The following is a 14,582-nucleotide window of genomic DNA, read 5'->3' as shown; positions in this document are numbered from 1 at the left end:
CATATTTTAGGCGTTTGTTCTTTAAAAAACAACAACCATACTAAAATTAATCTAAGCATACATGTGTGCATTATAATTGTATCAGATTAAGCTTATTTTTATTGGTTTATTTGAAGGTCACAGTGTAATTTATTTTGGTTGCCTGCATTTCAGAAACATCAGTTGTGTCACCATGTGACATAAAATAATTGACACCTCTTGTACCAGTCTGCAAAGCTGACCGACTTCCTCTTTTTCTTACAGATGCACTGAGAAGGTTTAAATCAATTGTCAGTTTAATTCAGCTCTTTGTTAATCTAAATTAATTTGACTTTAATATAATTTGGTTAAACTATTATACTTAATTTTATTCAGTCTAATTTGTTTAAAAATATCTTTAATAGTTCTTTGACTTGTCTTTAGTCTCATCAGCTTTCTTATATTAATTTAATTGAAATGCTGTTGACTAAATTTACCATATTGTGCCACAGCATTACATTTTAACACTACATATTTTTGGGTGCCATGGTGGCTCAGTGGTTAGCACTTTTGCCTCACAGCAAGAAGGTCGCTGTGATAATAAATCATTAGCAAACATCGAGAGCTTGCAAATCTAAAGTGAGAACTTGTGCTAATAATATTAGTATGTGTGCTAATAAAGCTAGTGTGGGTTGAAATTTACACTCTGATATGAATAGCTCAATCTTTTGATTTGCACACACAGACAATAATCAAAACAACTGTTTTAAATTCAAAGTTGCAGATGAATAGTTGTGTATTTGTAAAATGTCACTCACAAGTACAAAATGACAGACACAAATGTGTAAGGCAAATAAACCTGAGCACTTTATTGCAGTTTCACTGTACAACCACAAGTCGGCACTCACAACCTCTCAGTAGATTCGGCAGTACAAGTTCAAATCCTCACGCTTTTGATTATTGTAATATTGTTGTTGTTTGTTGCATTTTATGTAAATAGACTTATATTGATTTCTTTCAGAGTATCTTGTCTTCTTTGCAGACAATAATTATTCAATGTACCGCGAAACACCTCATTAAAGTAATATTTTTCAGCACAAAGCCAATATTTGTTTCTAAATACCCAAAGTATCTTTTTAAAAACCTTTGTAAACCCAATCAGTCAAAGCAAAAAGCATCCAAACCACAATAGTTAGCATACATCCCTCGAAAACAAACCTGTGCTGGTCCTTAAAGGGTCCACTTAGAGCCAGCATAAAGGCCCCAGCAAGCTGCCAGTGCAGGAACATTGAGAGTTTGATCACTAACAAAACATTGGCCTATTGGTGCTGGCCCTCACTTAGCCCACAAGAGCCCTCAACTAGACCCACACACTGATTCAGCTTGTTAACAGGTGTTTATTAACAATTCTCAATGAATCTGTGGTCACACTGCATTTTTCTCCCAATAGATTTCCATTCATACGCACGCGACAAGTTTCGCCGTTCGCTGCGTTGGAAAGCTCAAGCTTGGTGAACTCTGACCTGTGAAATCGCATCACGTGATTGCCTGAGACCAATTAAAGATCAAAACATGACCTCTCTGGACAGAAATTTAAACATGGACCAGTCGCTTGCTTTTTTAAATGTCTAATCCTATTGTTTAATCCCACCTATTTTCGCAGCCAAACAACAGAATTTCGCATGCACAAACTGTAGTGTGGCCGCAGCACAACACTCAGTTAATCACTTAATTATCTCATTAACTTCATCATTGTGTCTGTGTTCTTCAATCTATTTCTCTCATTGATAAAACATTATTTGAGGGGGTAAAACTGATTATTCAACAGATGAAGTTTAACCTTTTAACTGTTGATTCAATGTTAATTCAGTGAAGTTCTGCTATCACGTGTTCAGCCTCAACAGCAGGTAACCAAGCTTAAAATAGGTCAGATTTTAGTAGTGTGAGAGGTTTATAAATGTTATAAGAATGACACAAAAATAACTGCAGTATGAAAGGTGTATTCACAAATGACACAATAAAAGTACAAAAGTATACAGTAATAAAAGAATACAGTTCAGTGCATCATAGTCTAAAGATTAAAAATCTAGGTGTGCTATGACGAGCATATTTGATTATATAGCAACTGCAAAATATGTAATGTTTAAAGAATAAGACTATACTTTTGATCATTTCCTCAAGCACTGTGAGACAAAATATCAGGGCTGCTGTGAAGTAATACCATGAAGTAAAAACGAATCATAAACCACTGATGATCCTGTTGATTCTCTACCAAATCCTCAAGCTAAACTCATCAGCCTCCTGGGACTGATATTTATTTAACCTGAGCATACGTCACATCACTACATTCAGCACCTGAACACATTTATTTATTTATTTTCTTTTCGGCTTAGTCCCTTTATTAATCTGGGGTCGCCACAGCGAAATGAACCGCCAACTAATCCAGCACGTTTTATGCAGCGGATGCCCTTCCAGCCGCAACCCATCCCTGGTAAACATCCACACACACTCATTCACACTCATACTCTATGGACAATTTAGCCTACCCAATTCACTTATACCGCATGTCTTTGGACTGTGAGGGAAATCAGAGCACCCGGAGGAAACCTACGCGAACGCAGGGAGAACATGCAAACTCCACACAGAAATGCCAACCAACCCAGCCGAGACTCGAACCAGCGACCTTCTTGCTGTGAGGCGACAGCACTACCTACTGCGTCACACACCTGAAAACAGATGAGTTCAATTATACGCTTTCATTGTTATATTCAGTATTTTAAGCTATTCTTAGAATGTTAATAAACTTTTTTTCTAGTGAACTTTTACTGATTTTTAGTTTGAAACTCACTCTGATGTGTTTCCAGCTTCAGTTTAGAGTAAACACAGTCAGAATTCTCAACATTGTTCCCTAAAATATTACAACATTTATTATCACTAGTGCTTATTCTGTATGAGTAAAAGCACATCAAACATATGAATAAATGTATGATCATGAAAACATGAGCAGAGATTTATATTGTACTTTACCTTTATCTGTGTTTTCCTTCATTTTCTTTGTAGATTTGAGATGGACCTCAGCATAGGTGAGTTCAGCTCCACTTTCACAGTCTACAATCAACAGCAGAAACAGGAAAAATAAAACACTTTTAACTTCAACTTTAACCTGAAATCTTTGAATTAAAAAGTTTATTAAAAAAGCTGACTACATGACTTACCTGTTTTGCATATGTCTTCATATGTTGCATATGTATGTGCAGTTTCTATAAAAGATTAATACATGAATTCATGTCCAATATTTATTATTTTGTAATGAATCTTAGAATTAAAACCAATAAAAAAGATAAAAGCTGTTACCAGTGCTGCTTCTGTCTTTAAGAGTAGTTCCTGTAAGTGATTCATTAATGACTTTATTTTTAACACTTTTTCCTGGATTATTTCACCATCAAAGTTAGAATTCAGTCACACAGAAAATACAGTTTTAATGTTAACACTGGTGTAAAAATATAAAGCCGTCATGACTGACCAGATAGCAGTGTCTGGTGTCCCGCTTCACTCTGCTTCTGCTGTGATGTCTGACTGACACTAGAGGGAGACGGAGATCTTACACCTAGGCAAACAGGACATGATCAGCTAAACATTCTGAAGAACAGACATTATGGCTAATTTGGAGTCCTCTGCTTACACAATAACTCACAAAGTCAATATTTCATATTAATTGTAATCACTTAACACGGTTTTAAACACTGAATAAATAACACTAAGAAGCTTGTTTAAATAAAAAATAAAATTACCCAAAACCTTTTATCTGTTTCAGTGGTAAATTTATACCATGGATTGAGCTTTAGAACTTTACACGGTTTTCCATTTAGTTTCCATGGTAATTAAGAGCAGATGTTTGATTTGAAATTCTGGAAGTGACATTCTAAATTCTTAACATTCTAAATTCCGCAAGTGACCACTCATCAGAGTCTGTTTGGTATTTATACATATCTGAAAGCTGATCAACTAATATTTCCATTGAAATGTGGGTTTGTTATGATCTGCCAATATTTGTCCGAGATACAGTGGTCACTTGCTATAGCACGGTTCACCTTTGGCTGTAGACCATTGTCAATCAATCTCCTCAGTGTCTCCTGTACAGTACAGAATGTGCTCAGCTTGTCAAATTAACATAAAACGCAGATCGCTAGCAGTGTGAGTTTCAACAAGGATGCACTATGAGTTGTATCTGTCTGCAGTAAGACCATTGTAAACAGGTTACACATGGATGCGCCACGCAGTGCCCTGCATTTCTGAATTGTGAACAGATATATATATATATATATATTAGGGTATGCACACTGATGCCACAAGACGGCGTCTGTCTGTGGTGGCCAGCTATGACTCAGGACACTGTTCACATTTCTGCCGCTCCATCTGAACAATTTAATTTTAAATAACATGCGAATATGCACGTCCGGTGTTACTTCAAACTATCATGTCCCCGATGCATTCTCTGTGTGACCCCTTAAAGATATAAGCCGCCTTTCCACTGCACACAACATTTGGACATGACTGTCGGAATACGCCCCCTTGTGGCAGTCGCACAATTTTCAGGGTTGTTTCTAGATCGGATACGTTTGCGGTTAATGAGAATTATTTATTTTATTTATTAAATTTCACCATTATTGTATTTTATTAGGGTCTACTCCCACCCCAACCGTCACAGTAACGTAAGAACAGTAGTTGTACAGAGTATTATTTATGTTATCTATTAAATTATCCAATAAATAGTATTTTTTAACGCCTACTCCCACCCCAACCCTAAACCCAACCGTCACAGTACTGTAAAAATATTCATTATTGTTATATAGTGTCATAAAAAATGCTGCTTTATTAATGTACATATCTCACTTTCGGCCGGCCGCATATCCGATCTAGGCTTTACCAATTTTCAGTTTTGTCGTGCACCATGGGAGAGTAGCTGTTCTCGCAGAGTCCGAAATAAAGAAGAGCAAAAGCAAGAGCCTTTATTCTCCATGCATTCACCTTGGTATGGTTAAATAAATGAATACTAGAAACTCATCGACTGCTAAAAATTTGAGAGACAGCACAAAATAATAATTTTTTTATTACTCATTTATGAATAGAAATGTTTTTTTTAAAATATAGACTTTTTCTGATTCAAGAAATAACGAAAAAAAAAAAACTCCTATTCATCTCTCGCTCACGGACCTGTTTGGACAACACTGGAATATCATATCCAGTCGGCTGGTCGCATACGGTCTAGTAGCAGGAGTTCAAATATCCAACGGATGCGCAGCTCAATTGGGATCCGAACTTTCCGCATATGGAGACGATCAGAACTCCACGCAGCTCCCAGACTACTCTCCATTGGAAATGAATGACTTCCGGTCTGTCGCTTGTCATTTGTCATGTGCAGTGGAAAGGAGGCTTGAGTCTGCTTTCACTTTTTGGATCAGTGACTGCAGGAAAAAGAACATTATGCTGGATGCCAACATTATACGCACAAAAGCTTTACGAACCTTTTTCTGACAGCAATGAATGTTTGCTTCTGACAACAGGTTTTGATCTTTTGCTTCATTCTATAATACACTGGACTTTTTTTCTACAAAAGTTTGAACTTTGAGAGTTTTTAAATAAGAGAGAGAAAAGTGTGAAAATGTTAATGTCTGTCTGGGAAAATTGTATAAAGTGTGTAGTGAGGGGTTTTACATCTTTAAAACATCTATAATAGTTATAAAAAATATAGCTGATTACTTTGCGGATTTTAGCTATTGCGGGCTATTTTTAGAACTTAACACCTTCGATAAACAAGAGACCATTGTACAACTATTTGGACTAATCTGGAATCTTCTTTGGTGTTCTAAAAAATCACCTTTAATGTTGTCTAAATTCAGCTTTTAGCATTTTTTGGCATTAAAAAAGCCATAATTGCTTAACTATTCAAATTAACACTAGTCGTCTTACTGTATTCATATTATCAGATTTCCTAAAAACTAAGCAAAATAATCAGCCAATGGGGTAAGCAAAATAATATTGTTTTTCCCCTTGGCATACGATGATTTTGCTTACCCTATTGGCTGATCATTTTGCTTAGTTTAAAGAGCCCATATTATGGGTTTTTGAAAATGCCCTTCCATCTAGTGTGTCACACAGCTCTAAGTGAAGTGAAATATCCAGCTAAGGCTTAAATCTGTAAGTGTACAGTGTTTAAAACTATTGATTCATCTATAAAAGAGTCGACTCATAGTGCTTCAAACGAGTCGTCTTGATAACGAGTCATTAGGTGTTTCGCGATGACGCAGCTACGAAACACAAGTAGTTGGGCGCACAAACCCGGGAGATTTGAAACCTGCGGCCCCGCCCACTAACAGAAAAAAAGTCACACACACACACAGAGACACACACAGACACTGGTCGAATGAAGTCACGCTGTGCAGATGGATATTATGGACAGTCTAATCAAAGATGAAACATCAGCAATATAGCCCAGCCTTGAGCAGTTCTGAGTGCTTCTGAAAACTATCTGCTTTCAAAGAAGACTTCATCAGTTTGTTAAAGGAAGGATCAGTATAGACTGTCAGAACATGGATCAGTGCATCATGGATCAGTTTCTACCCCCATTTCACCAGTGTAAGTACGTGCGATTAAAACTGTTGCCTCGTTTACTCTATCTTGCACATGATGTATTTAGTTGTGTTTTGTTACTTGTAACCGCGTGTACTGTATCAGGTTAACTCTTTATATTGTCATATCGCGTGTAAAGCCACGTTGAAAACGCGACGCGTGCCGCTTTGATTACGGATCGTCAGCTGTTTACACACATGCAACGGACAAGTTTCAAAATATTTCAGCTCAATATTATTGTCTCCTCGTGTGTGTAACGCACGGGTATTCGTGGATATAACAGCGCCGCTCCTCTATGGACGCGGCGGCCCTGTGTGTGTGTGTGTGTCTGTGTCTCCTCGTGTGTGTAACGCACGGGTTTTCGCGGATATAACTGAGCGCCGCGCCGCGCCCTCTCTATTCAGCCGCTCCTTTATGGACGCGCCGGCCCTCTGTGTGTGTGTGTCTCCTCGTGTGTGTAACGCACGGGTTTTCGCGGATATAACTGAGCGCCGCGCCCTCTCTATTCAGCCGGTCCTCTATGGACGCGCAGGCCCTGTGTGTGTGTGTGTGTGTGAAAAGAGCAAGAAGACTGTGACCTCCTCGCCAGTTCTTGGACTTTTTGCTCAATAAAATAGTTAGTCGTCAGTATTTTCTAGTCCATCGTCTGTGTTTACATTCACCCACTGGCAGCCAAAATCCACTATGAAGCGTGTATGCACTGTGACTACTTTTATATAGTTGATTACCAGCTGGGCATTTCACTCTGTCTGGCGCTGAAGCCTTGTCCGTGTCGACCAATCGCAGCAGGCTGTCATCGGTCCAATCAGCGCAGATTAGCTTCGCGCTGAGGAGGGATTTGGGAACAAATGAATCGCTGAACGATTCATATGGGAGTCGCTGGGATAATTAGGTAAAAATAAATGCAGATTATAAGACCATCAAAGTGTTTTTTGACCTTGCATGCATATTAGACTGTTGTTGGAGACCCTTACAACCTAAATATGACCCTATTTCATGTATAATATGGGCTCTTTAAAGAAAAACATGCTTAATTTTCACATATAATTTCTGAAAACAAGACAATGTTTTGCTTTACAACAAGACAATAAAATGTAAGTAAGGATTTTTTTTTTCAGTGTAGGTGAGCTATTATCAGACCATCAGCTTAGGTTGATGTAGGACAGCAGTTCACAAGAATGTGTCTGCGAAAGTTTCATTGAATTGTAGCATGGCAGAAGATGAACCTTTTTTGTGTCTGTAGCACATCAGCAGAACCAAGAAGATGATGATGATTATGATCAAAACAATGACAGAAAGTCCTGCAGTCACTCCGTTAATCACAGGATTGACACCATCAGATCTCGAGGCTGATGGAGAAACTGAGTTACTTACTGAAAATTTTCACATTTAGAGTCATGCTGTCAATGATACAAGAACATTTCAGCTGTTTTAAAGTCTACAGTCTCACCTCTGACGGAGATCCAGCTCTTGGGTGACTCTCCTTCAGGGAGTTTGCAGTAGTAGAAACCCTCATGTGACTTTGAGACAGTAGTGATGATCATCTCTGAGGTTTGATTTTTGACGAGTGATCCATCTTTATAGAAATCAGCTGTGAGCTTTGCTGGAGTTGTAGATTTATATAAACAGTGTAGAGTCAGAGTATCTCCTTCAGTCACAGGATGAACAGGACTCTCCAGAATCACACCAGCTACACAAACACAGCAAACATCAACACACATCAATAGGGTGCTGACATTATACAACAGAAAATTAAATATTGTATTTTATATTAAAATAGGGACGCTGAGTGTTACATTTTGTGTCACTTGACTGTTTTAACAGCTACTTATTGTGTTCTGAGTAGTTTTTATGTCTGATATTATTTAGTTGTTTTGTTTTCTGCTTTCAAATTCAATTTACAACAGTGTCTAATGCTTTCTGCTCTCACCAAGTCAATCTGTTTAATCTAATGGTTTACATTAACAGAGAAATTAATAAATACAGAAACACAGACTCACAGTGTACAGTGATATTAAGAGGATTATAATTCTCTCCAGATTCAGACTGACACCAGTAAACTCCAGTGTCTGATGTGATGAGGCTGATTGTACATGTAGATCCTGTTTGTGGTGAACAATTTTTCAGCCCTAAAGTATCTGTGTATCTTCTGACTCTCCATCCAGTAGAGTTACTCTTGTCTTCACAGCTCAGAGTAAGAGAGTCAGATGTAAAGTGTTGAGCTCTGCTGGGACTGATGACCAGAGAGACTGGAGGAGAAACACCTGAGGTACAGCACAGGTACAGTACAGCAATCATTTGGAAATTTCCATATCCTTTTCTTTATGAAATATGATCCGATAGTTTCAGTTCTGTGTAAACTCACCAGTGACCCACAGTGGCTGTGTGTTGCTCATTTCAATTGTATAGGCTGGTTTTCCTCTCTCTGCTCCGCACACATAAACTCCTGTGTGTTTTAGAGCAACAGAACTGACAGTGTATTTTCCTCCAGCTCCTCTACTGTCTGAGAGTGACTTATAATGATCACTGTTGTCTGTGTGAAGTGAGAATATCCAGATGTTTACTATCATCGACAATTTCTTTAAACACAAAAATGAGTTTCACTGAAACTAGTCTAGACAGACTGGTTCAGTACTCAAGCTCAATATTATTTCTTAGATAAAACTAGTTAAAAAAGGCAGTTAAATTATAAGCAGTCACATGAAAATGGTGAGAATTGTTGCATCATTTCATATAAATAGATTATAATCGATCGACATATAAATCTTCAAATTAATAAATTAACAAATAAAGGAATGACATCTAGAAATATATTCAGGAGTTTCACAGAAAGTGTATTATATTCACAAATAACTGTAATAGAATACACTAGTTAAAAAAGTTTCCACAAATATGTTTATAAAGCACAAACGCAACTCTACCAGCAGCCATTTGTGAAGCAGTTTGTACATTTTATTTTTATATCTATAATTTCATACAATTCTTGATATGTTTGCAGATTAAAATGTAGATTTATTTAGATTTAATTGTCGATCATGAAGTATTTATTGAAATAATGCAGCATTTCTATCCCCACAGAAGCAGATTATAACCTACCAGAAAGCGTTAGCATGTACCAGTTGAATGTCCAGCCTGTAGAGGAGCCGTAAACCTCACAGATCAGAGTCACTGAATCTCCTTCAGTCAACCAGTTCTGTGGAGAAACACTTAAAGCTGTCTGGGCTCTGTCTGAAATAGAGAAATCCCTCATTAATAACATGATAAACTTGTGTGCATATGAAGAGATGATCAAACTCACCTGATACTGTCAGAGGAACTGCATCACTCAATTGTGATCTGCGTGAACCTTTACTCTCAGTGCCAAAACAGGAGTATTTACCTGCGTCAGACTCAGTAACAGACAATAATGTGTATTCCTGTAATTCACTGAATACACCTGCTGAACCTTCTTTATACCAGCTGTACTGCCAACTAGAGACTCCTTCAGCATTAATGTCACATCTTAGAGTGACTGACTCTCCTCTGAACACATGCAGATCAGGAGTAATCCTCACACTGGCTTTAGGATTGTCTATATAACAGCAACAGTTCACCATTAAAATAATGTGATATATTTATTAGAATTTGTTTAGTGTTTAAACAGTTGTCATTGCTTAACACACAAGCTAAACAAGCGTTTTAGCCTGCAGTAATAATTAGGGTTTCATTGACTTACAAAATCAAGCGTACATTATAGTATAGTATCAGCATTAAGCCAATCTAATTTAAGGGTTAAGTTTACAATTTACCACAACTTCTAAAATCAACATGAAGCATCATAGCACTCATTTTCAATGCTAGTTTTCACTGTTTATGTAGAGTCACTGATATGTCATGAATTATGTGATGTAAATTCTCTCACCTTCAGTGTCTTCAGAGTGAATGTTTGAAATCAGCACTAAAAGCACAAAGAGAAAAACTCATTTCAAACATGGATGAGAGAATGTGTGTTTAACACTATAACACTACATCTCTCGCTGTTCAAACACTATAATATCTGTGAAAATATTTCTATCGTCTATGTTTTGTCTTTTGAGCAGCAATGACAAAAAAGGGAAATGGTATATTATATTAACTTCTCCTTCTTGAATAGCACTAACTGCACACATTTACTCTCCTAGGCTCATCTTTCACTAATATATAATCATGGACTAGAGTTGGACTTAAAAGACTGAGAGCAGCTTTAGAAGAAAAAATAATCAGACACTACAGCCCTTGATTGTTTTGATAATATGACAGCAATAAACATCTACTGAAAAACATCCAGGGAAAATAATACTCACAGAGCACAAGAAGAAGTTGACTGAGCTCCATACTGACTGAATAATGACAGACGCTTGAAGACACACTGTGTTAAAGACTCAAGACTTCCTGAAAGATTAAAGACACACAGATGTACCTTGGGAATTACAGAAGATCTTTTGATAACCTTTGTAACGTGTCAAAGAATATCAAATTGAAAATGCTCACATTTTGGTAATCTTGAAAATAATATGTTTAATGAACTGGAAAAACAAAACAAGATTTTGATGGCTCTGATGGCATCATTTTCAATAATAACTTGATGGAAGGAACAGAAATAGATGAAGTGGTGAATCAATGTAATGCTTCCCCTATACTGGTAAACTGAGCGGAAATAGACCAAACCACTAAAACTATGAGCTCATTTCTGTTCTGCCTCTTACTACAACAGTGTCAAATATAAATACAACCCCAAATCAGAAAAAACTTGAGTCAGTAGGGAAAACGCAAATAAAAAAAGAAAGAAGGGATTTTTAAATTTACATTGACTTGTATTTCATTGCAGACAAAACAACAAACATTATTCAATGTGTTCCATTTGATGTTTTCTTTCTCTCTCAAAATAAACACTTATTCTAATTCTGTTTTTTGCAGCACATTTCAAAAAAGGTTGGAACAGTAAAGCATTTACTAGTGATGTGACGTTGTGCGCCGAGGCTTCGAAGCATGTATCAAAAAAATGATACATCTCGCAGTGAAGCAGTGTACCGGAGCTTGATTCGTTTTGCCATTATCACGTGATCAGTGACGTCCGAAGCTTCATTTTCGCCTATATCCATGTGACTGCATCGAATTTTGATTCAAAAGTTTAAACACCCCCATGGGTTAGTAAAGGTTATAGAGAGAAATTAGGCATCGATTACATACATTTCTAATGTTTCAAAGCACTGCACCGGTCCCATACACCAGTAATTAAACTAAGATACAATAGTAATTTATAGTAAAAAGATTTTGAAGCATACTAAAGTGTCTTAGTGTATTTTTTCACAACTATCTTTAAAGAAAACCACTGCATATCGTAGTATAGTGTTTAACGGAGGCCAGCTGGCGAGTGCAACTCAAAAGCATTACTCACATAGCCTCCTCCTTAGAGCATTCGCCTCCCATGCAGGGATTGCTGGTTCGATCCACGCTTGGAATGGGACTAGTTGTTAAATGTAAGTACTTTTTAATACCTTGGATTTAACTACAGTCATCGGTCGTGTAATGTAACAAACCTTATGTGTAAAAACTAGAGTAATTTGTTTATATTACTGTTGTTGTACTACATGAATGAGTTGGTCAGTTGTGAACATTTGACATTATTGCAACACAGTGCTTTCCCACACTCTAACCAGAAGTGGTCCTCATCGAGCAGGGATTTAGAAAGCTTCGAGTAACAAATCTTTTTCCGATACAATTGAGTCGAGTGCTTCACTGGTTCAGAAAGCTTCATTTCACCATCACTAGCATTTACCACTTTGTAATGTTGCCAATCCTTTTCACAACACTTAAAAGACGTTTAGGGACTGAAGACACCAAGTGATGAAGTGCTTCAGGTGTAATTTTTTTCCTAGTTTTCTTAAGGTCTTAAGGTGGGCAACAGTACGGGGTCTTCTTTGTTGCATTTTGCAGTGGTGGTAAAAGTACTTGAGTAAATGGACTTCTTTACTTTACTTAAGTATTTTTTGGCTACTTTGCACTTGTCCGGAGTATCAAAAATATAAGCAACTTTTACTCTCTACCAGACTACATTTTTGATTGAATATATGTACTCTTTACTCCACTACATTTGAACGGACGCTACCGTTACCGTACTTTCACACCGAAAGCGGCGAGAGCGTCAAAGTAGCCGGAAGTCATTCATTTTCAACGAGAGATGGCGGCGATATGGCGCGTCTTCGCCAGTGTGTGCGTCGAGTAGAGTAAATCAAGTCAACTTTATGGTAATGAGCTATGACACGGTTCGGCGGCAAGCAAACAGAATGAAGAAGTCCACCGCTTAAGAGGAGTCCAGAGAACACAGACCTGTGAACTTTGGTTCGCAAGTCGACTCAAGAGTGCTACTGTGGTGCCTAGAGCGAATTCTTATACTGTGTATACAGATTCCTTGAATCTTTTAATTATCTTATGCACTCTTTGAGGAACAATAATAATTTCAATAATTCTATAATTTTCTCACCCAAGAGGGTGAAGAAACTCACAATAGAATTACATAAAACTGAAAGCACATAAACGGTACCTTTTTTTCATGTGGTTACATGCCATGAAAACTGCTGGTTTAAAGTAAATATATTACTTTGAGAAAAACAATTATTATTAATTTTTTAAGTTGACCTATGGGGGTTGTTTTTGTTATCAAAACTGAATAAAACAAGTTATAATCAGAAACCATAATTTTTTTCACTTTAGCCAATTTAAAATTGTACTTTGAAATGAAAAACATGGTAATTTCACGGAAATGCTATGTGGAAACTTCCACTATGGGGATTTCGTCAGAAACCAATCCTCTAAAAGAGTATAAAGACGGGCCAATGAAATGCCAATGAGTTGGCAGCGTCAGCATGCACAGCTGGCGTCAATGACAATCAGTCATGCTATAAAGACACAGCTAGTGCAATGCTCGACATCCTTTTCTAGCTGAAGAGACTTTCACGCTCAACAGCTAAGGGACAATCGTTGTGGCGAAGGAACATAGCATTTCCGTTTCCCCCCTCAGGGAACGAAGGGTTACTTTAGTAACCGTAATGTTCCCCTTCGGATGAGGAACTCCAATGTTATGTGGAAACTTCCACTATGGGGAAATCTATGGAAAATGCCACAACGAAAACCTTACCACGTCCCTGGCGAAGGGTGTGCTACGCAGTAGAGCGAGCACACCTATAACACCCCGAGACACGTCTTCCAAGGTGTCCCCTGGCCCTTACTTACCTGTTCAAGAACAGCTATATTTTTCGGGGAGTCGCAATAACCCAGTAAAATAGGTTTTAATACGACGGTACATTGGGAAAGCGTTCAGTCCCGATAGGGAGGACGCTGCGGAGATCACCTGCTACACAGAGGGGAGACCTAGTGACAACCTGTGGACTAGCCCAGAGATGAGGAGTCCATGCATAAGGATGGTTAGCAGGGAGGGAAGACACGAGCCCGCCTGGAAGGGGGGACTAAACCGTGGCTGAGTGAGCGTATGGGATCGCCAGCGGGGATCACGCATAGCAGGCACCTATACCCTGAATGCTGGTTGACCAGCCGGCATGCCAACAACGTAACGGGCCAACACCTGACTCCTCCGCTGAGTCAGATGCTGGGGGCCTCGGAGGAACTCTGCAGGGTTCGTCAAATGGGGAACTTGACTGACAAAGCACACGAATCTCCGGGTTAGGGAGAATGGCACAGCAAGCCTGTTTCGACACCTCAACTGAATTGTTTCCTCAATCACCAAGGGTTACCTAATACCCTTGAGGAAACTGACTCCATTTGCAGATTGTAACCTTGCAAATGTATTGGGTGTCACCCAATACAAATGTCTGCTCTACAAATGTCTGTCAGAGAGGCGCCACGTGCTAACGCCCAGTAGGAAGCGACGCTCTGAGTGGAGTGCGCTCTCATCCTCGGGGGACACGGCTCACCCTGGCTCTGATAAGCGAGGGAGATGGCATCCACTATCCAGTAGG

The 14,582-nt window shown here is 38.4% G+C and overlaps 1 protein-coding gene across 1 annotated transcript; it reads right to left on the bottom strand.

Annotated features, from left to right (window-relative positions):
- Positions 1 to 2,676: 2,676 nt before the first annotated feature.
- Positions 2,677 to 10,941, bottom strand: LOC130217280 (Fc receptor-like protein 5). The gene is made up of 12 exons (XM_056449365.1): positions 10,911 to 10,941; positions 10,490 to 10,525; positions 9,887 to 10,159; positions 9,685 to 9,810; positions 8,954 to 9,091; positions 8,589 to 8,852; positions 8,039 to 8,278; positions 7,815 to 7,949; positions 3,482 to 3,565; positions 2,986 to 3,066; positions 2,807 to 2,866; positions 2,677 to 2,684 (listed from the first exon to the last, which is right to left on the bottom strand). The coding sequence occupies exons 1-12, from the start codon at positions 10,939 to 10,941 to the stop codon at positions 2,677 to 2,679; spliced, it is 1,476 nt and encodes a 491-aa protein (XP_056305340.1).
- Between the last annotated feature and the right edge of the window lie 3,641 nt (positions 10,942 to 14,582).

This window comes from Danio aesculapii, chromosome 3 (assembly GCF_903798145.1).
Source record: "Danio aesculapii chromosome 3, fDanAes4.1, whole genome shotgun sequence".
NCBI lineage: Eukaryota > Metazoa > Chordata > Actinopteri > Cypriniformes > Danionidae > Danio > Danio aesculapii.
This window is presented reverse-complemented; position numbering and strand designations above follow the sequence as displayed.

Excerpts from the sequence above, each read along its gene's own strand:
- LOC130217280 (XM_056449365.1), bottom strand. The coding sequence starts at position 10,941 with ATGGAGCTCAGTCAACTTCTTCTTGTGCTCT. Across the intron at positions 10,526-10,910 it reads TCAACTTCTTCTTGTGCTCT|TGCTGATTTCAAACATTCAC; the intron begins GTGAGTATTATT and ends TTGTGCTTTTAG. Across the intron at positions 9,811-9,886 it reads AGTTCCTCTGACAGTATCAG|CCCAGACAGCTTTAAGTGTT; the intron begins GTGAGTTTGATC and ends TTTCAGACAGAG.